Source organism: Medicago truncatula, chromosome 5 (genome assembly GCF_003473485.1).
Source record: "Medicago truncatula cultivar Jemalong A17 chromosome 5, MtrunA17r5.0-ANR, whole genome shotgun sequence".
NCBI classification, from domain to species: domain Eukaryota; kingdom Viridiplantae; phylum Streptophyta; class Magnoliopsida; order Fabales; family Fabaceae; genus Medicago; species Medicago truncatula.
The window spans coordinates 36,238,380-36,263,970 of NC_053046.1; the positions used below are offsets into that span (position 1 = coordinate 36,238,380).

The window sequence follows — 25,591 nt, forward strand, 5'->3', positions numbered from 1 at the left end:
ATAGAACTAAGGGCCCGTTTGTTATAGATTTTAAAAGTGATTTTGATATAAAATAATTTAGAGATTATATTTTAGAGATTTTATGAAAAATCAGAATCTATTTTGTGTTTGTTTACCGTAATAAAAATCATTTTTTTAAAACAAATAATTTAGTTTGTTTGGATTCAACCATATAAAAGGAATTTTTTGTTACAAATTTAGTTCAATATTTTAAATTATGAGCCCGTTTGTTATATGTTTTTTAAGAATTTTTATTTTTTTTTTAACAAAATAATCACTTTTAAGAATGTTGCATCCGTTTGTTAAAGCTTTTTAAGAAAACCAGAATCTAAAAAAAATCTAAAAACAGCTTCAAATGAGAAGCTTCTCAAAAAATAGATTTTTTTTAGAGGAGGGAGAAAATATGATTTAAAAGATTGAACTAATTTTGTAACAAAAAATTCCCTTTTATATAGTTGTATCCAAACAAACTAAATTATTTGTTTAAAAAACGTGATTTTTATTACGGTAAACAAACGCAAAATAGATTCTGATTTTTTATAAAATCGCTAAATTATTTTATGTCACAATCACATTTATTTTAATCCGTAACAAACGGACCTTATATTTTCTCTCTCCTCTAAAAAAATATTATTTTTTGAGAAGCTGTTCTTAACAGCTTATAATTTGAAGCTTTTTTAGATTCTCATTTTTTTAAAAAGCTGTGAAAACGGATACAACATTCTCAAAAGTGATTATTTTGTTAAAAAAAAGTGATTATTTTCTTAAAAAAGCTATAACAAACGGACTCTAATTGTGTAACAAAAAATCGCTTTTATTTAGCTGAATCAAAACAAACTAAGGGCTTGTTACAGATTAAAATAAAAGTGATTTTGACATAAAATAATTTAGAGATTATATTTTAGAGATTTTATGAAAAATCAGAATCTATTTTGCGTTTGTTTACCGTAATAAAAATCACTTTTTTAAAACAAATAATCTAGTTTGTTAGGATACAACTATATAAATGAGATTTTATGTTACAAAATTAGTTCAATCTTTTAAAAAATATTTTCTCTCCTAAAAAAAATCTATTTTTTGAGAAGCTGTTTTTAGATTTTTTTTTTTAGATTATGATATTTTTTAAAAGTTGTAACAAACGGATGCAAAACTCATAAAAGTGATTATTTTTTTTAAAATAAGTGATTTTTTTCTTAAAAAAGCTATAACAAACGGGCTCTAAATTATTTGTTTAAAAAAAGTGATTTTTATCACGGTAAACAAATGCAAAATAGATTCTGATTTCTCATAAAATCTCTAGAATTTAATCTCTAAATTATTTTATTGCAAAATTACTTTTATTTTAATCCGTAACAAACGGGCCCTAGATTATTTTGTTTTAAAAAAGTGATTTTTATTACAGTAAACAAACGCAAAATAGATTCTGATTTTTCATAAAATCTCTAAAATATAATCTCTAAATTATTTTATGGCAAAATCATTTTTATTTTAATTTGTAACAAACGGTCTCTCTCCTCTGAAAAAATCTATTTTTTTAGAAGCTTCTCTTAGAGTCCGTTTGTTATAGGTTTTTCAAGGAAAAAAACACTTATTTCAAGGAAAAAAGTGATTTTTATCACGGTAAACAAACGCAAAATAGATTCTGATTTTACATAAAATCTCTAAAATATAATCTCTAAATTATCTTACGTCAAAATCACTTTTATTTTAATCCGTAACAAACGGGCCCTTAGAGCACGTTTGTTATAGCTTTTTTAAGAAAAAAATCACTTATTTTAAAAAAATAATCACTTTTATGAGTTTTGCATCCGTTTGTTACAACTTTTAAAATCACTTTTATAACTAACGGGCTCAAAATCACTTTTATGAGTTTTGCTATAACAAACGGGCTCAAAATCTCTATAAAATAATCTAAAAATTATTTTATGTCAAAATCACTTTTATTTTAATCCGTAACAAACGGTCTTTTTCCTCTTTGTTGTGTGATAGTGTTTTTTTTAACTAATTTTTTTTAAGTGGGAAAAGTGTTTTTTTTTTTTCTATAAAAAATTTAGGTAAAGTTTTAAAGACATGTTAGTTGAACAACCATTTGTGAGACAACTTATGTGACAATCAAAGATATACAAAGAAAACTAGGTCTCGACACGAAAATCAAATCAATGGAAAGATAAAATAAAGAGAAATGTTAACCGGTGGAGGCATTGGTTAAGAAAAACTAATATAGAAACTTTTCATTTGTGGTGAAAAGCAGAATGTTCAACTTTATGAAAGTCAAAAACTAGAATGTCATAATATTCTTAAAATTAAAAATATAGTGATCATAAACATTAATTTATCATTCTCTAAAAAATTTATCTTTCAAAAAATATGAAAGATTTTACCATTTTCTCCTGTATTCCCAATTCTCCAAAATCTTTCCTTACTCTCCCTTCCAAACTCCCAGACAAAATCTTAGTAGTTCTATGAAGAGTTGAAATGATATTTAATCTTGTCCTTGTTCTCAAAGTATTTGGAATGTGTTCTTGATGATTGCAATTGACAATTGTGTCCTCTAAGTTGTCATTTTTATAGCATTTGGCGTCACTTACTAGTGAGCATTTAATGAGGATGGAATGTCTGATACGACATGTGGTAGTGCTTCATGAATAACTTGGATTCTTGGATCCTACATGTGGTTTTTAGTTCATTGTTTTGAGGGATTGTGACTCAAATGTGCGTTTTTCCCGCTTCTTTTTCTTGTCTATATGCCTGAGTGCCTCTTTTCGAATGAATTTTCGCCACTGCCTCATTTTAGATCTTTCATGTTCATGTCTTGTATGTTGGTGATTCCTAAGACTTGTCCTCGTGTCTTTACTTGCTTTCGTTATTCTGAAGTCTTCACTCTCCAGTTTTCTCAAAAATATATATTGCTTCTTCGTTAAGTACATTCTCTTTGAAAATAATAACTAGTTTGGCGAGTCTGGGGGGGGGAGGGGGTGATTGTCTCCATGGTATTGAGTGGGATGTGGAGTGACAAACCACGAGTAAAAATAATAATTTTGGTGAGTCATCTACCTCTAAAAATTAGCAAAGAAGTTTGAGATTTAGGGTTGAGAAACAAGTTTTAGATTATCGACTACATTTTGGGCATTTCTCTAAATGGCAAGTTAATCCTATTGATATATATGAATATCTGGCCACTAGGATGTCAATTTTCACGAACACCACCAAACAAAGATATGTCACGAGAATCATGTTGTGATGAGCGAACAAGGAATTGGTCGATATAGTTAAGTGATTCAACATTTTTCTTCCACAAAATCTTTTAAGATGGTTGGTGAGGAATCTTTTGAATCGATTCACTGGTACAAAATTTAATTAGATCTTGTGCCCGCTCATTTTTCACTCCTCACATTTGGGCTTTTAAGTTAATTATTTAATTATAACAATTGATAATCGATAATTTGCTTAAAAAAATAAATCCAACATGATCAAGATATGTATGTAGTGAACAAGATAACTACTACAAAATGCAAACGATAAAGATAATAATATATTATAATTTTTTAACCAGTCTTATTCATACAATTATTACATAGGTTATGAACTTTTCTCGAATACAACATGACTGGTAATATAATAACAGAAATATTGCAAGCTTTTAGGGCTTTGTATCACTAGATAGAGGGTGGCAACATGGGGGCTTAGGGCAATGGATTGGTTGGCATTCAATAGCAGGATGTGGACAACAAGGTGGTATACCTTGTACATTGCCAATGAGAGCACATGCAATAGCAACAACTAAAAACACAAACTTCAAGAACATTTTCAAACCAGATTCCATTATAAAAAATAAAAAATAATTTGCAATGAAAAATAAAGTTGAAATCTAATATTGAGTGATATGTTAAAAAAATGTATATTTATTTATAGGCAAATAGATAATCTTCTCAAATATCATAATTAGAAATATTTAAAGGTTTTTCTTCTTTTTTGACCAAAAAAATAATAATTTAAAGGTTAATAATGTACAAACCTTAATTGTTTTAAAGATATCGAATATATATTTTTCATATGTTGACTAGCTTTTTTTTTGTGAAGATGCTTTTTTAGGTGATAAAGTTATCCACATTCATTAATTTTGCTAACATATTTATCTATACATACGAGTATAATATTACAAATATTAAATTTATAAAATATAATATTTCAAGTATTTTTAAAGGAGCATAACCTTATAAAATATTTTTATCAAACTTATTTAATATTTATTTTGAATATTTAAAACTTAAAATTTAGCTTCTTTTACAAAAAAGTTAATATATATATATATATATAATGGTCATCGTCCCAGAAACACTAAATTTTCATTTTTTAATATTCAAAATAAATATTAAATAAGTGTGATAAAAATATTTTATAAGGTTATGCTCTTTTAAAAATACTTGAAATATTATATTTTATAAGTTTAATATTTGTAATATTATACTCGTATTCATAGATAAATATGTTAGCAAAATTAATGAATATGTTAAATTTATCACCTAAAAAACATGAAGTTATTTTAAGTTAGTCAACATATCCTTAAAAAAAAAGTTAGTCAACATATGAAAATATATATTCAATATCTTTAAAACAATTAAGGTTTATACATTGTTAACCTTTAAATAATTTTTTTTTTTGTCAAAAAAGAAGAAAATCTTTAAATATTTCTTATTATGATAATATTTCAGATGATTATCTTTTTTTTGACAAGTTCAGTACTGAAAAAGACTTAGAAGTTGAAACAGAAGAAGTACAAGTTGCTGTTCCACCAATAGAAGATGTTAAATTGACTGAGAATGAACAAAATAAACAAGCAATGTCTCTTGCTTTTGCCACTGCTGCGGCGGCAGGGGCTGCTGTTGCTGCGGATCAAACTGCTTCGAGGTTGTTCGTCTCACGAGTATGCCTCATTACCCCACAAAGACCAAGGAAGAATTGTCATTTTTCAAGATTCATACAGCGTTTCACGGATATTTGGTATGACTGTCTTGTTTTTTATTTATATGGTCCAATGTTATTCAAACTATCACCTACATGAATCAAATCATGCCCTTTTTCATGTAGCACTGTCATTTCATATTGAAGGTGTATTTGGTGTTAACTTCAATTATATCATATTTTTGAACTATTACATGTGACATGTCAGTGTCGATGTAGTGTCCATGTCTATGTCAGTTATTTTATTCATAGCATTTTGTAGGCTAAATAATGGTGACATTGCTGCTGTCAAAAAACTTCTTAATGAGGTCTGTTTCTTTCAAATGATGCACCTCTATGGTTCTGTTTTTTGAGGGAAGTAGTATTCATGGATTTCTATGAATGCACGGTGTGGATGCTAATTACTGAGATAAGCAGGGACTGTCTTTATTGCATTTGGTATCTCTCTCACTCTTCGGCATCTTTGTGCTCGGGTTGATATAATTTTCTTAATCATATAGTGGATATACACTAATTATAATACTCTCTGTAGGCGGCAGTTTTCAATCAAACCGATATAGTTTTCATTCTCATGGATTCGGGGGAAAATCTGGAGTATAAAAATGGACAAGGTAATAAGTACTTTTCCTTTCTTAAATTCAGTAAATGGTCATTTCAGCCCGGATCCTCTGCAATGATCTTAAAGACATATCTGAATAATAATTGACAGCAAATATTGTTGAATGAATGCAAACACTAATTCCCTGTTTCTTATTCAGGAGAAACACCTTTAGATTGTGCTCCAGCTACATTGCAATACAAAATGAAAATGAAGATGCAAGAAAGTGGAGCAGTGGACCAAAGGATTTGAATAGTCTAATACTTTTATTTGTAGTCTTCTTATGTGGTGCCCCAAAGAATCAATGCAAAAATCTTGGTGTGGAGGCTGGTGGAAATGGTTCTATGCCTAAAAAGATGTTTATGGGAAGGCTGGTGGAAAAGGTTCTGCCAAGAAAGATCTTGGTAGTGGGAGATCATCGGAAAATCACTATCGAATTTGCCCGAATATTATGATAATTAGTTTATTTTGTTAGTTTTCTGATTTATACGAATATTATTGAAATATTTATGACTTTGTACGAAAACTAATTATCGATTGTACGGATATTATCATGATATGTGTTGTTTAATTAATTTGTGTTTTATTAAATTCAAATTTTATTTATTTAGTTTATTTGTGTTTGATTAATTTTATTTCTTTATTTATATTAAATAAGTGGAAAATGCATTACTGACAGAATTTTTCTTATTCTCCATAAATATTACTGGCGGAATTTTCCCTCAATAATCTAGAGGTGGTTTTTACAAAATGATGAGGTAGTTTTGACAAAGCATCCGTCAGTAATTACTGAGGGATTATTCCCTCAGTAATGTTTTGTCAAAACTATCTCTTCATTACTGAGGGAAAATTCCATCAGTAACATTACTGACGTCAGTATTACTGAGGGACACTAATCCGCCACTAATGTGTGTTATTGAGGGATATATTGCATTACTGAGGGTTTATTCCCCTAGTAAAAACCAAAATTCTTGTAGTGAGTGATTATCTCTTTGCCTAAAAAACATATATTTTTTTGCATGCCACTCAATATTAGATTGCAACTTTATTTAAATTTAAATTAATAAACAAGAAAAATGTGCACATGGATCATCCCATGTAAAAAATTGACCTAAAGCCACCATTTTCTGTGAATGAAGAAGTTAAAGAAAAAGGTAAAAAAATATTGTAGAGTTTATCTCTTTAAAAAAAAAGATCATGCTATCAAATGCTCTAAAACACCAGAAAAGAAAGTTGATTTTCCAACACGTTATTTTATAAATTTGAATTCACAATTTTCCAACATGTTATTTCTATATTTGGTTCTTAAACTAATCTGACAATTCCCCAACATATTTCTTAAAATAATTAGGGCTCACATAATTGTTTCACATTCTTGATGATAAATACAGTTTTATTATATTCATTTATTGAATTACTATTGTGAATCATGATTATTTTTTAATATATATACACACACACTTTTGGTGTGAATATCATATTAGCAACTATCATGAATAGGTATTTCTCCATAGAACATCATCTGATTACAAGTGGATGATGGTTAGCATAATTTACCAAAATTAGTCCTTTAATTACAGGACTAGGCTTCTAACTTTAGGATTAGGCCTTGACCCAATACAAAATAGTTGCCCTCGGAGTTATTGTTTCATAGTTCGAGACGAGGGCTTGAAGAAGTGGTCGAGTTTGGAAGAACTCCGAGCTAATATGGATGCATGTCATGCAAGATTAACAATATTGTGTCTGGTTTTAATTCACTGGTTACGACCACCAATATCGTTTTTTCTTTATTAAAATAGAGAAAGTATGTGTTTATTAACCAAAAGTCTAAAACATATATTGGCTTAATTGGATTTTTGATCCCCTAAGTTATTTCGTGTTTTCATTTTGGTCCCATAACTCGTAAAATCAACGTTCAAGTCCCTTTTGTTTTGCTCCGTTAGTCAAAAAGGTCCATCCATTAGTTTTTTAATGCTTAAATTTTTTGATATAATTTTAATCATTCGATTGCATGTCCATTGTACTTTACAATGAACCGTCAGCGTCTAATATTTTTCACTTTTCATCTTCTTCCCTTCATTACCCATATTCAAGAAATTCCAGAACACGTAAAACCCATTAAAATTACGATTTGTGAATTTTTTTTAAGATTTGAAATGGCTTAATTTTTTTAATCCAACAACAACAGCCTCACTGATTAATCATTTGTTATAGCATTCATATTCAAGTGTTTCTTTCAAGAACCAAATATATCGGCCATGACTTCACAATTGCTCCAATTGAACAACCCAAATGACTTAATCTTTTAAGAAGAATTTCATCAATTTAGATCTCATTGTGACCATCCAATGTTCTATGAAGGCCTTAAATAATTCTGTTAAATCTTATTGCTTGCTTAGAAGATGTTTCCGATTTAACTCGAAAATGTAGGATGTCTAATTCCACACTATTTCATTATGTTCGGCTCCGCTCCCCCATTTTAAAATATAGAAAGAACCTTACTTTGAAACACTGACACATTAATTTCTTCTACTCACCAAAGGTTTGATTCAAGCCTTAAGATTGATGAGAATCTTGTAAAGGTGTAGTACAATGATGTGTTCCTTTATTCTTATGGCATGGTGGGGTCACATATGCCACAAATTTATCTTATTCATATATATATATATAAGGAAAATCAAAGAGACCACACATATTGGTCATTAAAATATTCTCCTCAGGAAATTTGGTAGCCACATTTGAATATCTCAATTATGACAAAATCTACATTAATAAGTTAAAAATAGATCTGTTATAGTCATTAGTGTAGCAACATTAGAGGGATGCATATGTAAAACTTTTTTACACCGATGTATACAAATTAAATCTTATAAATAAAAAAATGATGATATCCTTCTAATGTTACAAATACACATTAAAGTCATGCATCATTTTCTTCCTTTTTTAGGTAAAGTAAGAGACACTTTAATGTGATGTAGGTGTGGATTAGGACATAGGGTATGGAGGGCTAGAATGGAAACCCCTTATCCCTCTTGTGACATTAGGCAACAATGCCATTGGCAATCATACATGACCAAAGGGGGAGATAAATTATCCAAGATATATTGAATATAGAATTCTGCTCTCCACCCAGCACATTTTGCTCGCTCCCTGCAGCCGTTTCAAATTTACCCTTGCGTTAGTTAATTAACGCAAGTGAAAAACATGCGTTAGTTAACTAACGCTGCGCAAGTGTAAAATATTGCGTGAGGCTGCGTCAATTAAGTTGCGCAAGTGTAAAACACTGCGTGAGTTAACTCCCGCATAGTGTTAACACTTACGCGAGTTAACTCACGCTCTATTGATATATTAGTACATCAATAAATGTTATACTGATATGCATTGAATGCAATATGTGTCATCAAAGACCCGTAACCTTAAGATGCTCGTAATTGAACCGATTTACGCCAGCTTAACAAGATTATTGGATAATACGACACAATCGATCAAAATTACACAAAAACATCGTTTTTTCACAATCACATAATCACACATAACGATCCAAATTACACAAATTCGCCGGTAATGACCCATAATCACTTAAACACACTTAATGACACGTAAACGATCCAAATTACACAAATTTGTCCATAAATTTCTAAAATTACATAATCTCACATAAACGGTCAAAATTACCCAAATTCATCGTTAAATTACATCAACACAAATTCATTAAAATTCAACAATACGGACACAAATTCGGAAAACATTACACTATTACACATTAATAAATATTACACTTCAACGGATCGGACATAAAGATGTAAAAGATTATTTTCAACCATCACGCGAAACATGTAATCAACGTCACTATCATCTTTGACTAGTTGTGGAAAATACGCGGTCTTCCAACGGTCCTCTTCCTTATCCTCCCACAAGTCCACGCCTGGAACTTGTACTACTACATAATATGTTCTGTGATTTGAACCAATATGGATAAAGAAGTCGTCAAGTTTTGTCTTCAACTCGTCCAACTTGTCGGTGGGGTTTATAGTGAACCAAGCCCTCTTTTTCACATCTACATAACGGACATGAAGTTTAACCGGATCTTGTGCATCTTCAGACATGTTTCACTTCACAAAAATATAATGAAAGTATGAGAACAAATATGAGATAAAATAAATAGTTGAATAATGATAGATGTTTGGCAAGTGTACCAAATACTATCGAAGTAGTAAAAATATCGTTCCCATAAGGACTGATTTTAATCTCAGTAATTCAATTACGTTGTAAGTTAGGATGTATAAAAGTTATTTTGAGCTTGAATTGGAATTTGGACTTTAAACGGTTTCAAATTAACGGTTGGTTTGACATCGCCGGAACCTTCACTAGAAGCTTCATTTTTGGCCGGTTTCGGTTCAACGTCATCATCCGTGACATTGTCAACCATCTCACTATATATCTATTGAATAAATTTTTTTGCAAAGGAAGAATAAATAAATTACTTGTGGAACAACCTAACCAAGAACAAAAGTGGCGCAAAAAGTTCAAAAACATGACTGTGCACAGTGGCGTGACTTAAGTCACGCAACACTTTAACACTTGTGTTACTTAAGTCACGCAACCTTTACCACTTGTGCAAGTTAACTTGCGCACCTAGCCCTATTGCCTACGAAAACCAGACAAACCAAACACAAAAACCAGCAAAATAAGATGAGTTTTGATGATACAATACCTGATATTTGGTGCTTTATGACGATTTGCAATGATTTGGGATGAGGATTTTGACCCAAAAAATCGTACTTTTTTTATTTTTGAAGGTGGAGGGAAAGAAAATGGTGCTTGGAGTCTGGACTGATGAGTTTTGTACGAAAACAGTAACACTGCGTCACTTAACTTGCGCTGCGTGAGTTAAGGTGCGCAACGTTACTTAAGGTGCGCATGTAAATTTAGAATGGTTGCAGGGCGCGAACAAAATGTGCAGGGTGGAGAGCAGGATTCAGATATAGTTGAAATATCATGTTATTAATTTATTTTTTTAGATTCATTTTCATGCATGGTGTAAAACTTTTTTATACATGCATTAAATCAAATAACACCAAATGTATATGTTTAGAGATATTTTAGAAATTAATCTAAAAAAGTGACATTGTGATTTGACTGAATGTATAAAACGGTTTTACACTCTTCGTGTATATAAATTAATTCCAATTAGGCATCAAAATAACATGTAAATGGTTAATAACTAAGAAATGGTGGAAACATCTAAGTCTGTCTTTGGAGGTATCAATCTACAAATGAAAGCACCATAATTTTTGTCTTTCAACATGACAAATTATGCCTTGAATATCCCGATTAATTTACAAGATAGATGCTACATGCATATATATTATAACAATAAGAATTTTTCTATAGAAAGATATATTAGGCCCCAGTTATTCTATTCTAGGTTTATAAGCTAAAGTTGCTGCTATTTTTGTTGGTAATGACTGGTAAAAAGATGATAGCATTATCCTTCATATAAAAGTGCAAGTAATTACCAGATGAAACAGTGAAGATCTATCAAATTAATCAGAAATCAGAAATTAACATGGTATTTAGATGTGATCCAATGACCCTCCTTTTATTTTTCAATTTATACATTCTGTTAGATGATTATATACTTTATTTTATTCATGATAGAAAAGAAAATGATTATATACATTCTTCACTATGCATTCTGTTATAGTATGATTTATGATTTTATTCTAACATTAAACCATGTCTTGTAGGCTATTGAAGTGGGGAATGGTAAATGGCATGGTTCAGTTTATGGTATAATTTGTGCACCTATTGACAAAGTTTGGAACATAGTCTCACAAACTAAGAAACTTCCTCAATGGATGCCAATGGTAGAAAGATGCACTACCTTAGCTGGAAATGAAGATGAACCAGGTTGTGTTAGGCTAGTTTCTGGTTTCATGTTTCCTCAACAAGATGGAGAAAGATCATGGATCAAAGAGAGGTTGATTTCAAAGGATTTTTCATCACATAGCTATGTTTATAGAATGGAAGCAAGTAATGTTGGTTTGGATGGCTCTGTAAATACACTAAAACTTGTTGACTATGGTGATGATTCAGCTCTTATTCATTGGTCTTTTGAGATTAATCCTCTAGAAGATGTATCTGAGAATAGCTTAGTGGATTATCTTGGATTTCTTTATAAATCTTGCATTAATAAGATTGAGGGTGCTATAGTAGCTGCTTCAACAAATGTTTCATCACCACAGTGAATATCATTTTATTCAAACCATAAGCTTCTTTCCAATTCATATATACATGTAAAGTGGAGTCTTTGTTATGTATATAATCTGGAGTTATAATGTGAATGATGAATAATAATTGTCTTGTGATTGTAATTTGTATGTTACTAATCACAAGAGAGAACGAATAGTCATTGTTGAGTATGGAACACGGTACTTATAAGTGTGCAGGTCGCTCGTGGGGCGAAGCTCCTGCAATACGTTTAAGATGTAATGTTATAATATGGATAGTAGATTTGTAGTATTACATGTTGTACAATGTAAACCCTAATCTTTACTGATATAAAGGAAGCGGCTATGCATTCAGAGATGTAGACACAATTGAAAGAACTTCATTACCAAACAACGTGTGTTCATTGTTTGCGTTTTTCGTATCTTTATTCTTTTGAACCGGATTGCTGTTCTAACAGTCATCCAATTAATTGGTGAGTAAAATTGCTTTGACTATATGTGGTAAATATTATTACATCTTCTTCCACTGTGAATTTTTCTCTGTCCTTTTCTTATGTGGTTGCACTTGATTTTCTAGCATATCTATGGGCAAGTGGCTATGCAATGAGTTTTGTTTTTAACATCAACAAAAGAGGTGGCATCACTTTCAACCATATTTTTTTGGTTCATAATTCAATTCCATACAAGAAAACAGTTAAAAAACCTTAATCATTACCAAATTATGACTTAATAAACTTATTTAGCAATGCAAAAAATGTGAGTTTTGATCTTGTCCAAATAAGGTGAGTATAGTGAAGTACAAAGGCAGCAAGGTGTGACAAAGAATAAGAAAAATCAAATTGAAAAAGATAACCTATTTGAATCATTTTGGTGTGTTTTGATGGTACAACATATTTAATAAAACAGGATTTAGACAGGTAAGTCTATCTCATAGCGGTGTATATTTGAAGAGTAACACTTAAAAATTAAAATATAAACATACAAGGGAAATGGTGGTCAAGAAAAATGGTAATTCAAATGAGAAAAACAAGCATTTGTAGCTGAGCAGTATTTTTCATATCACCGAAAAAAAAAATTGTCTGATGAAAATAGCAGCAATGGTTTACATCAAACAGAAAAGATAAAGACAACATTGTGTAGCATGCAAGAAATGGTATAATTTTCCAAATTGTGCATTTTTTAGTAGTCACCTACCATGTGTAAAAGGACACAACCTCACAAATTATTCCATTATATATAATGTTAATGTGCTTGGTCATACTTAAGTATTGATCAAACCATAGAGGAGATTCATAAGTGTAAGGGAAAGATTGAATTGACAAAGAAAAATTTTAATTGCTTAAGAGAATGGAGCCACGTTTTCTAGCAATTTTTTTGGTAGCTCTTTCATCTCCACTCTTTGTTCAGTCCTTGGTGCGTCATTACAATTTTAGTGTAAGTACACTTCTTATGCTCAATTTTTCAGGTTCATTAAAAATGTGACAATAATTAGTAAGAAAAAAGGTTGGCATAAAAGCATTATCAAAATAGTGCTTCCTATGCTACTGATAAAATAAGATCATAATTTTTGACATATAACATTTACTAGGTATTTGTATGATTTTTATTTTATTAAAAATAATGTCACCCTTCACCAGCTATATTTAAAAAAAAAAAAAAAAAAACTAAACATTTCTTGATGGTCAATGTGTACAGGTGGTAATGAAGAATGAAACAAAGCTTTGCTCAACAAAATCTTTTGTCTCGGTCAATGGAAAATTCCCAGGGCCAACTTTGTATGCAAGAGAGGATGACACTGTAATAGTAACGGTCACTAACTATGTTGAACACAATGTTACAATCCACTAGTGAGAATTTCTTCTTCTTAACTTGGACTATGTAGCACCGACACTTCTGATTGAAGGTGTGTCTCGTGTCCAACATGACACCGACCCACGTAGTTACATGAAATTATTCGATAGATTTTGTCAGATTATTATAGATGTCAACGTGTCAGTGTCGTGTCTGATATATGTGTGCGAACTTCATAGATTTTGACTTGATTAATAATATTTGGACTTAATGACAGGCATGGAATCAAACAACTTAGGACTTGTTGGTCTGATGAGCCAGCATATGTCACACAATGCCCTATTCAGACAGGACAAAGCTTTGTTTACAACTTTACCATTACAGGTCAAAGAGGCACACTTCTATGGCATGCACATATCACTTGGCTAAGGGCTACAATGCATGGTGCTATTGTCATTTTGCCTAAAAGAGGCACTCCTTATCCATTTCCTAAACCTGACAAAGAAAAGATAATCATTCTAGGCAAGTTTTACAATTATCAAAATAGTATTTATTTCTTAAACCATAGAAATTAGAAGTTGTGATTTATGTTTATTTGTGTTAACCTTGATTTGTATGAGTTATAGGTGAATGGTGGAAATCAGATGTTGAAGCTGACTAAGTCCAGGCCAAACCACAAATGTTCTTCTAACTGCAAACCAACCTATTGGCAAATACTTAATAGCAATAACACCTTTCATGGATGCACCTATTGGCTTTGACAATCTTTCTTCGATTGCTACGCTTCGTTACAAAGGAATACCACCTTATACTAAAACAATTTTAACAAACATTCCTCCACTTAATGCAACTCCAATAACAAAAACTTTCACTGATTCTCTTAGAAGCCTTAATTCTAAGACCTACCCTACAAGAGTTTCACTAACCATTGATCACTCTCTTTTATTTGCAATAACTGTTGGACTTAATCCATGTGATACATGCATAACTGATAACAAGCTTGTGTCTGCTATAAACAATATCACATTTTTAATGCCTACTGTATCACTTCTTCAAGCAAATTACTATAATATCAAAGGTGTTTTCACTGATGATTTTCCTTCTAAACCACCTATGGTTTTCGATTATACCGGCACGGATCAGCCGGCTAATCTTCACACTGATAATGGTACAAAGGTTTATAGATTGAATTTTAATTCAAGTGTTCAAATTGTTCTTCAAGGCACTGCAATGATAGCACCAGAAAATCATCCATTTCATTTGCATGGGTTCAATTTCTTTGTTGTTGGACAAGGATTAGGGAATTTTGATCCTGAAAAGGATCCTTTAAGGTTTAATCTTGTTGACCCTATTGAAAGAAACACATTGTCAGTGCCAAATAATGGATGGATTGCAATCAGATTCAGGGCAGATAACCCAGGTAGCAAAAAAAATCACTTTTTTTTTCTTTCTAACTTTTAAATTTTGATTTTTTTTACCTTCATTTTTTGTTCTGTTTGGGTAAACAACTTAATTAAGCACTTATAACACAAGCATTTAACATATAAGTACTTATATATAAGCACTTCTTATATATAAGCAATAAGCCATTCTGGAGAACTTATGAAATAAGCTGCAAACAACTTATGAACATGTAATAAGCTAATTTTGTAAGTTTTTCCAACTGTTTCAAAAATGTTTATATGAGTCGATAATAAGTTATCCGAAACATCATAAATTCTTCCAAACTCAAAGCTATGCTAAGTTAATAAAACATAAAATAGGTTACTAAATGTGGCAATGATATTATGCTATCCAAATAGTAAATCTTATGCTTTGATAACATCATCATATTATTTTCAAAAGAATTTTGTTAAAGTTTTCTTTTTTAAGAAATCAAAATGAAATTATATACCACACCAAGCCGTAGTTCCCAAGCACAAGGTGTGCCTAAGATACCACTAAAAGTTATGAGAGTTCAAGAATTTTGTTAAAGATTGGAACGTGGTATAAGCATAGTTTACACTACTATATGATTGTATATGCATTAAAGTCACATTTTGTAATCAACGTTTACTTTAGGGAAATGTTAATCGGTGCCCCGAAGGCACTGGTTAAGGAAACAAATATAGTAATATCGTGTTGGAACCTGTACAATCAACTCATTAAAAGTTTAAAAAGTATTACTTTTAATTTTGGCTTAATTGCACTTTTGGATCCCCTATCTTTCCAAAAGTTGCGGTTATGGACCCCTAACTAATTTAAATACAAAACAACCCCCTATGTTTTGATTTTTTGACAGTTTTGTACCCACAGTCCATTGTTGACTCGGTCAACGCTGACGTGGCACCCTAAGTGAGGTGCCACGTGTCAAATTTTTTATTTTTTTTTTTGCCTTGAGGGGCCATTTTGATTGTGGAATATCTAAGCCTTCGATGAAGTCTCTTATGCTCTCTTTGGTAATTGCTTTTCCTCTTGTTAGCTCTTTTAACTTCTCATAAGGCTCGGTATCTCCGCATAACCTAAATAAAGAATTTGCATACTGTATTATTATTGCAGGATTTTGAAAGGTTAATAGCAACAAGCAACAACAAAAGGTAGGGCTGTTAAAAAAACCATTTAGTTCGTGAACTATCCGACACAGCTGGGTTCCCTTCGGTTCGGTTATTGTTTTTTTTAGAGTTATAATATTCAATATGGTTCAGTTTTTGGTTTTTCTTCAACTGTTTTAATTATCAGTTAAGAATAGCAATTTTGTACAGTTTGTTTCACAAAGAATCAGCTCGGTTCAAAAAAGTACAGTTTGGTTCTTTTGTAAAGGTAGTTCTGGTTCAATTCGAAACCACGAAACAGGTGCACTTAACCTTTATACCATTTCGGTTCACGACAAACCATTAACGGTTTGGTTTACTTTTACTTTTACCAAACTAATACAATGATCTGATTTCCTTTGTGAAGTGAACCATGAAAAGTCCAAAATGAAGTATGCATCAAAGAAAAGCACACTAATTTGAACACATTCCATCCTAAAACATCAGTATTATTTTATGACAATTTGGTTTGAATTTTGTTTGCATCAGCAGCTCACACACAATTAGACTATCACCTACACTAGATTATGATAAAAGGTCCATACACTAGAATGGCTTAGGTAACTCTTTCACACACACACTTTCAGAAGATGTAATTGTAAAAGGATTTCATTAACATACAATGTCAGAGTAAAGATTTTTTACACGACGATAGCAGATCAATAAAAATATTTGATTTTAATTATAACTACTTCTAAAATCACACATATGAAGAATAGAAGAATCTTGAATCTCAGGATCAATAATCAACAATTGCCGCATCCGTCAATCAACAATTACTTAAAATTGAAAACTGTGTTTGTTTTAGCAATTAGGATGAAAAAAATCGTTGAAAACAAAAATAAGAGAGAGATCAAGTAAACTTATTTGAATAGTGTTGAATAATTTAGCCATCGACACTGGTTCCAATAATATCTTTTGAAAGTAAGTAATATGAAACATTCAAAATAATAAATCATCACATAAACCTGAGATTACAGAACAAATCAAATTTATCTTAGAGATCACTGGAGATGTAACCAAGAATAGAAAATTGGAAGAGGAAATGGTTTTCTTGTTTGATGTGGGTGTATCTATTTTATCTGCTTGGAGTGTGCTGCTTATATCATTTTTATAGGCACAAGCAGGTGACAAAAGTAAAGGAAGGTTTAGAAATTGGGAACTTCTACCGTACACTCACTTACCTCACAAAATGAAGTGTACCGGTACTCCGTGTGTTTTCCATATACAATTCAGCTTTTGAATGAGTCACTCAAAGCATAAATATAGGGCAAGACATATTCTAATATTTTATGAAAAATTCAGCTTTTGAAAGAGTCACTTGCATAAAAACCGTTTATGAGGTGAAAAAAATAAGGCAAGGTCAGTAAATTTTGGGAAACTTCATTTTTGGATGGCGTTAATTTTTTATTAACATTTGAAATAAAATAACTCTAAAATCACGACATTAAGATCATAGTAAAAACAGAACTTTGTGCTATAATTCCAGATATAATATTTCATTTTTTTCGGCCTATAATTCATAATAGATTATTTTGTCTAAAGAATGAAGCACAGGTTTTTGTCATCCCAATTGTCAAGAATGTAGTTGTAGTTATTCCACCATGAACAAATAAAAGTGAAAGAAGAGTTAATAGTTGTAGCTTGTAGTGCAAGTCACTTAATGTAGTACATTTCTCATATAGTACGTAGTACAAGTTAGTTAAGAGTACATGATCAAATGTATATATATATCAGTTGCAAACTCTCTATTCAATTAATGAGAAATTCTTCACTTTTGTTTACATCTTAAAAAAACTAATCATGTGGACCAATCATTTTTCAAAAATGATTTTTTAATAATTCTTTAAAAAAATATTCTTTAAAAGCTTTATTTTATTTTTTTATAATTATTCTCAAACAAAATAATAATATCATTGATAGTTTTTTCTTCAAATTTTAGATAGGTTGATTGAATAATGCATATAATTTATATATTCTTGTAAAATTTAAATCATAAATTATGAAGGACTGATGGACAGAAATAGAAAAAGGAAGAGACGAATTTGAATTAAAAAAAGTTAACTTTTCATTGAATTGAAGAAACATAAAATTACAATGTCGATTGAACTCCAAAAAAAAACAAATTACATTGGCAAAATAATTGAAATATGCCATCAAATAAAATTTCCCTAAAAATCCTTCCAACGGTAAAGTTGTTGTTGCTCTTCACCTATGCTTCCACCAACTCATACCTCGGCCGTCTCCTTTTGAAATGTCGATCATCGTCTCTGTCTTCGTTTTTTCTCACTTCGTAATAACAGTTTGATGTTGACGGTGGTCGTTTCCTTGAACGTGGTGGCTCTTCTTGCATAGGTCGATGATGCGAAGACGGGTTTGACTTCTGCAAAAACCCATTTGGCACATTTGTTATTCTGACCCATCATGAACAATAATATATATACCTCTGGCAAAAATAGGAATATTTAATATATTCTAAAAGCAACTTTAAAATCATCAATTTAGATAGTTTATTGTACATGACTAGTTTTTACAATTTGTACCATGTGTTTTTATTATACTTTTCAGCACAAAATCGCTTGTTTCTTGCCAAAAACTCATTATTAGTATCATTTTGACTTTTAAAATATTATACAATGTTTAAAATAACTCATTTAGAAATTATAGTAGACCTTGTACCAAAAAAAGAAAAGAAATTATCGTAGACCAAATGATTTTTTTTTTTTTTTTTACAAAATAGTAGACCAAATCATTAATTAATCGCATTATTGTCACAACAAAAAAAAACTCATAGGTTGTTACATTTGGTTTACTTAGTTTATTTTTTTGGTCGAAAGTTTACTTAGTTTAACCGTTAACAAATGATAGGTGTTGTACCAAAAAAAAATGATAGGTTTTCAGCGTGTTTAACCGTTAACAAGTTTACTTAGATTTAAAAAATACAAAGACAAACCATGATCTTCGATGAATCAATTAAAACTTTTAACGGTTAACCCAATTACAATACAAAGACAAAATGCTTCAAATCATGTCCATAAACCATGGTTTGAATAAATGGCCACGAGAGAGATTTTGAAACGGCGAATCAAGATTTTATAACAGCACTACACCGTTATCATATGCAGCAATGCAGTTATCCAATATTTCATCATGAACGTTTTCTTTTACCCACGCCGTTGCCGTTGACCATAAAATAGGTGAGACACGCCGGAATCGCTCCCTCAACCATTTCGGAAACAACCACACAATATAACTTGATAGATAAATACTATAATCAATAAATGAAGCCAAAAGAAATAACTTCCAAAGACTACTATAATTAAATACAAAAAAATAACAAATGGGATTATCTACTATAATGATGTTCTTTTGCATGCTTGAGGTTTCTGGACAAACGTTAGGTAGAAAACCCACAGAAAATAATAAACGCATAAAATTCCACATAGAGAGCTGAAAATTAAGACAATAGAAAGTGCATACTGTTTTTGGTTTCAACGAAGAAACATCTCCAACATTGCTCACATCTCTACCAAATTCTCGATCTTTGGATAAGTCCCTGTTCCATGTAGGAATTAAACTCATTAAAAGCAATAAGACAATAATAAACTCGGATGAGTCTCAAGCACTGCATAGTTCCACATGCAAAAAGAATAATGATAACATCTATCATCCTTTTACAATATGTTACTCTGTCAACCATAAAAGTTCGAAACTATATTCAATAGGTAAGTAGTTAATGATATGAAAAAATGTCTGTGTAAAGCAGTGCTTTGCAATTATTTTATGAAAATCCGCAACATATTCTGCTTTATCAAACAAGATTTGCTGTAGAATAATTTCCACACAAAATCCCAAAACACCACTGCCGGGAAACAAAAAGTAGGAGAATCGTACAAAAAGGAAAGGATGCAAAAGGCAGATGTTGCTATTTTACAGCGGTGCAAATATTTGACTTGCAAGCAAGTTAAAACTCTATCAAACTTCTTAAACATGCATATAAGAACAAACATGCAATAGCAGGGGGAAAGGCTGACGTCATACCTATGAGGTGGATGAACAGGCATCACATAACCTTGCATGCCAAATGGGTCTTGAGGCGGACCACCTGCAAATGACATGTCAAAGGGGCCTATACCATAACCCATCATTGGAGCAGCATATGGTCCCATAAATCCATCCATACAAGGTTGCATGCCATTCCAGTATGAATTGTAGCTAAAAGGCAGTAGGCCTATCGGTGTCATCATATAGTTCTCACCCCCAAGGTCAAGTGGGGCATTCCATTGTAAATCTACATGATAAATAAAGATTGTTCAATGTTATTACTCGACTAAAAACCAATGTATTACGTGGTTCACTAAATGTTCCAGCACTATGTAAGGCAGAACTAGAAAAAACAGCAGATTTACCATTTGCAGGCATACAGACTTTCTTCTTTTTCTTCTTCTTTCCTGCAAAGTTAATAAATAAAATGACAATGCCCTCAACAGAAAATGCACAAAGAACGCATAGTTATATACACATTCTACATTACCTCCGTCGGTGGGGACCAACTTTTCTTGCACTTCTTCCTCAACCAGCTCAGCACTCCCTTGGGAGACTGGTTCCTTCACATTCATAGACTCATGAGTAGCTTCAGATACAACTGCAGCTCTAGGGATCTTTACTTGCTCTGATACCTGCTGTGTAGCAGAGACCTCCTTTTTCTCAGCAGCTATTTCCTGTATATTTGGTTCTCCCTTGGAGGTAGCAGATGAAGTTGGAGATGGTATCTTGGGTTGTGGGCAACGAGAAGACTCCATATCTGGAAAATAAAATCAAACCAAAAAAAAAAATTATCTTGATAAACCTATAGCCAATAATAGTGCAATTAAGATCCAAATCATGATTGTTTCAATCACCTTGAACTTGAGAAGTGCTCCCCGCATTTTCAGTACTGCTATTGCCAGACTCCAATATGCGATTGATGGCATCTCTAAGCGTCTTATTTGGTATAAGATCATCTGCAAGAATATTTGTTGCAAGACATACGCATGCAGACTTGGACATAATATAGTCCCTAATACCTGAAAAGATTTTTAAAAATGATTCAGTATAAAATAAAAATTATATACAATATATATAGTTCGGGAAAAAGTTGCCGAGAAGCAAAACATCTAAAATGTTCAATACTTGCATAATGAAAAAGATAAACTTTAAAGACGCTAGTATAATACTCAAATTCTGAAATATTTATTATAGAAGCATAAAAACTTACATTTATCACAGAAGCTTTTAAAACAACACTTGCTTGTCAATACAGCATCTTTCATGACATTATTGCACACGGGGCAGTGGAGCTCAGGTGGTAGATCACGAACTGAACGTGTGGATGACAACCCTTCCATTTCTTTATTGAACGCATCCCTGTTTGCAAGGAAAACATGAAACTCAATTTCATGTCATCATATAACAGAACAGACAAGAATCAAGATGTACTCACTCATTTGGCTTCAAAACAGCTACTGAACCATTTTGTAGAGCATAGGAACCTTGTGGATTTACCATCAGCATAGATCTAGGAATACCAGTAGGTTGCCTGAGTTTTTTGATGTCAAAAGTTGCATCACCATTTGTAGGGCAATGCTGAATGAAATGTCCTTAACAAATGTAACAAGAGACAAGTTAGCCAAATTAACTGACACAGGTAACCAGCATTCTATAAACAAAACGGGTTATAAAGTTGAGAAATATGAGCATACCAGACACCTTGCATCTGTGACATACATAGCCTTCTGGAGGTGTTTTCCGCTCCAACCCTGCAAGACCCCAGCAAATATATAGGCATCAGTCTATTAACTGTTAATATTTGCATTCAAAAAAGCAAATCATCCATAAATGTATAATATATAGAGATGGAGATAGAGAAATAGAATCACCAAAACCACGTCCACCCCCAATCCTTCCACCACCCATGCCCCTTCGAAAACCTCTACCAGCGCCAAAGTATGAACCTTGTCTGCATACAGGAAAAAGAAGGTGTCAACCTAAAACATGAAAAAGCCTAGAACTCAAAGGCTTTAATGGAAAGAAAATCATATTTGACGTGTGGAATTCAATCTTCGTTGGGAATGAGGTTTTCTTAGATGACTATAATTGGATTTGATAAAATAAAGGAAATCAGAGTAGAATGTCATTAGTTACCATTGTTTGGATAAAACTCATTTTGTTGCATCAAATGCCTCTTATCCCTCCACAGGAAAAAAATAAGTATATTCATAAAATAAATATGGTTTGTAACTCCATTTGAAGGGCGAAATGGAATGAGTCAAATGCGATAGAATGAATTTATAATGATTACATTTAGTTAACATCTCCATGGCATTATAAAACATCCAAACATATTTTATAGTAATTTTATCCCATCCCATCGTTTTGCCTTCATCCATTTCACCCATATTAGATATCCACACATAGCATTAGTTTGGTAAGAAGACAATAATTTGAATTTGAATCTTTTTCTTTATGCATCTATTGATTATACTTGTAATTCATTCTATGCACCAAACAAAACACCAGGAAAAGGAGGATAATCTACTCACTGTTGCCAATCCAGTGCAGGAGTATCAACCAAGGCCTTAATCTTACTGTCTTCGTCAGCTTTGTTAGTGAGAGGAGCATCTGGAATCATGGTGCTTGATTGAACAGGCAGTTGATCAGGTATTGAATATACATCATTGCCAAATTCATGCCAATCCAAATTTTCAGGCTGTTCAATGGTCCAAAATTATCAATTTATTAGGAAATGAATATGACTTGTTTATAAAAAAAAATGAAATGAAAAAAGACCTACATATTGCATGGAAGATGTATAATCTGCCGGTAAGGTACTGTTCTTAGGTTCAGTTTCCACAACCTTATTTTCAACTCCTTGTCTGCAAATAGCAAAATACAGTTGCAACTCAAGAACACACAACACACTTTATTTCATAAATGAACAATGCAGTTTCTAATTTTGCCAAAGTATGAAAAATTGATGACTGCCTATTTAGACAAAGTTACATACACAATGCATGATCATTGGTAAAGAAATCAAACAAGAGTAATGAGATTAAAGGTTTCAGAAAGTACTTTTGTTCAATAACAATTGGTACACGTGGCAGTCCTGGAACCCGTCGAATTAACACTGACGTATTTTTAGAAATCAACATTTCTTCATCGAGATATTCTGAAATTCCAAAAGATAAGTCAACTATAAAACATTGTAAATGTGCTATTTCATTAAGCCTAATATAACCAATATGATACTACAAATTTTGCAGCAAAGTTAGGTGCTTCTAATACACAACTACATTGCAGCTTAACTACATCTTCCCAGGTCAATTTTTATGCCTTAATTGTAAGTGTTTTCTTTTTGTTTCTATTATAAGTGAACTCAAATTAAACTTGTTTCAGTTAATGATAGATAGGACTACTAAAAACTTGTACTTGGCACAAGAAAGAGTGCAACTTTATAGTCTAAAGTGTAGTTATTGAAAAAGAGAATACTAGTACACCCCTTCAACAAAAGAACACCCAGAACATCTATAGCACAGACACCTCTAATCAAAGGTGACAGTGTCTACTACACTATCTGACACGGATTATATTCGGTTAATTCATTTCCTCAAAAAGTATTGATCTGTGTCCGGTGTCGTGCTTCACAACTTAAAACTCAGTTTACAATCAAGCATCAGATATAAACCCTAATCGAGATTATTAACTTTTCAAACAACTAATGCTGTCGAGGTATGACTGTCGTGTTCGTGTGCCCATGTGGTTCATAACTTGAAACTCAGTTTACAAATTAACTTTCTACCGGTGACGAGGTGTAACTGTCCGTGTGCCCATGTCAGTGATTCATAACTTAAAACTCATTTTACAAATTAAGAATCAAATATAAACCCTAATCAAGAAAATCAATAAATCCTAGTATACAACCGTAAGGATGAAAACAGTTAAATTAAAAACGATCGAGATTAAGAACCGACCTTCATTGGTCTGAGCGTTAGTAACCAGAAGGTCAAAATCAGTACCCCTTCCAAAACGCTTGGATACAAATATACTTTGTTTCAATGTACCAACAGATATGAAAGGACCATCCATAGGAATTGAATAATAATCTTTTGCACTCTTAAATTTATAATACACCGCCATGGTAAATTACTCTATTGAATTAACACAAAAAAACAATAATCAATAAATCTCTTCAAAATTGAACAAAATTACAACAATACTAATTAAATAATAGTGAAAATCAAAACAAAATCAAACAGTACAATATATCAAATATCTTTCTCTCTACTTTTTTTTTCCTATCTAGGTCACGATCGAATAAATCGAACCACCATAACAATGAAAATAAATCTAAATTTCTTCAAGAACGATAAGAAACGGAGTCTTGAATGATCTTGAGAGCATCAACAAAAATGGAATCCAAATCCAGCGAAGCGAAACCCTACCGAATTAGAAACCACGAGAAGCAACAGGAACGGTTAGGGTTTGGTGATGAAATCGAATCTTGGTGCCTTCGATGACGGAATCGGAGAAAACCCCTTTGATCGACAACGGAAGCTTGAAAAGTGAATCGCGAATAATCGCTTTTTCTTCTTTCTTGTGGCGATAGCTTTATTATCAGAAGCGATTATATGAACAATCGCAAAGATGTGTCGTTACTCGTTAAAGAGAATGAGAATGGTTTGTGTGGGTAGGATGGGATATATATGCGAATTACGGGTGGAAAAAGTGCCGGGTTCGCGCCCATAAGCACCACCCAGCCCAATTTCAAAGTGAGTTGTATATTTGTGTTGGTGTGGGAATTAAAAAGGTGGAGGGTGTGGGAATTAACTACTACAACTTTTTTCAAAATATTTGACAAACCCAAATCATAATCATCAAATTATAAATAAATAATTATTAAATTATCAATAAATAGATAAAAAAAATTTAGGACATTGAAATATGACTGGTGCTAGTCACACCCCAAAAAAACAAGTTACACCCCAGAATGACTAATATACCCTTGAATTGAACATAAGTAAACTTAATTTACATTAACCTAGATTGAACGTAAGTAAACTGAATTTACATTAACCTAGATTGAACATAAGTAAACTTAATTTACATTAACTTAGATTGAACGTAACTAAACTGAATTTACACTAACTTCTTATATACATACACGTAAGTAAACTGAATTTACACTAACCTATATTGAACTTAAGTAAACAGAATTTACATTAACTAGATTGAACAGTAAACTAAATTTACATTAACCTAAATTGAACATAAGTAAACTTAATTTACTTTGAACATAAGTAAACTAAATTTACATTAACCTAAATTGAACATAAGTAAACTTAATTTACATTAACCTGAATTTACATTAACCTAGATTGAACATAAATAAACTTAATTTA

At 31.7% G+C, this 25,591-nt stretch overlaps 2 protein-coding genes, 1 long non-coding RNA gene and 1 pseudogene across 4 annotated transcripts; 3 read left to right on the forward strand and 1 right to left on the reverse strand.

Moving 5' to 3' along the window:
- Nucleotides 1-5,232: 5,232 nt before the first annotated feature.
- On the forward strand, nucleotides 5,233-6,170 carry LOC11418989 (uncharacterized). Its single transcript, XR_003012218.2, has 3 exons — nucleotides 5,233-5,400; nucleotides 5,495-5,573; nucleotides 5,721-6,170. It is a non-coding gene; the product is annotated as an uncharacterized lncRNA (long non-coding RNA).
- Nucleotides 6,171-10,493: 4,323 nt separating this feature from the next.
- LOC11411311 (uncharacterized) lies at nucleotides 10,494-11,811 on the forward strand. The gene is made up of 2 exons (XM_039834748.1): nucleotides 10,494-10,547; nucleotides 11,311-11,811. The coding sequence occupies exons 1-2, from the start codon at nucleotides 10,494-10,496 to the stop codon at nucleotides 11,809-11,811; spliced, it is 555 nt and encodes a 184-aa protein (XP_039690682.1).
- A 1,271-nt stretch (nucleotides 11,812-13,082) lies between these two features.
- On the forward strand, nucleotides 13,083-15,849 carry LOC11405171 (laccase-22-like; annotated as a pseudogene).
- A 2,420-nt stretch (nucleotides 15,850-18,269) lies between these two features.
- On the reverse strand, nucleotides 18,270-24,882 carry LOC11411312 (E3 ubiquitin ligase PQT3-like). Of its 2 annotated transcripts, XM_024783474.2 has the most exons (14): nucleotides 24,164-24,881; nucleotides 23,265-23,361; nucleotides 22,987-23,068; nucleotides 22,736-22,902; nucleotides 22,073-22,152; nucleotides 21,896-21,952; nucleotides 21,637-21,793; nucleotides 21,412-21,560; nucleotides 21,056-21,220; nucleotides 20,689-20,958; nucleotides 20,564-20,605; nucleotides 20,196-20,445; nucleotides 19,635-19,710; nucleotides 18,270-18,537 (listed from the first exon to the last, which is right to left on the reverse strand). In XM_024783474.2, the coding sequence occupies exons 1-14, from the start codon at nucleotides 24,327-24,329 to the stop codon at nucleotides 18,367-18,369; spliced, it is 1,929 nt and encodes a 642-aa protein (XP_024639242.1). In that variant the 5' UTR covers nucleotides 24,330-24,881; the 3' UTR covers nucleotides 18,270-18,366. The 2 variants fall into 2 exon arrangements, with proteins under 2 accessions (XP_024639242.1, XP_024639241.1); XM_024783473.2 differs by lacking the exon at nucleotides 18,270-18,537 and having other exon boundaries at nucleotides 18,989-19,710; nucleotides 24,164-24,882.
- Nucleotides 24,883-25,591: the final 709 nt, after the last annotated feature.

Excerpts from the sequence above, each read along its gene's own strand:
- LOC11411312 (XM_024783473.2), bottom strand. The coding sequence starts at position 24,329 with ATGGCGGTGTATTATAAATTTAAGAGTGCAAAAGATTATTATTCAATT. Across the intron at positions 22,153-22,735 it reads CCTGCACTGGATTGGCAACA|ACAAGGTTCATACTTTGGCG; the intron begins GTGAGTAGATTA and ends TCCTGTATGCAG. Across the intron at positions 21,221-21,411 it reads TAAAAGCTTCTGTGATAAAT|GTATTAGGGACTATATTATG; the intron begins GTAAGTTTTTAT and ends AAATCTTTTCAG.
- LOC11411311 (XM_039834748.1), top strand. The coding sequence starts at position 10,494 with ATGGTTGCAGGGCGCGAACAAAATGTGCAGGGTGGAGAGCAGGATTCA. Across the intron at positions 10,548-11,310 it reads GAGAGCAGGATTCAGATATA|GCTATTGAAGTGGGGAATGG; the intron begins GTTGAAATATCA and ends CATGTCTTGTAG.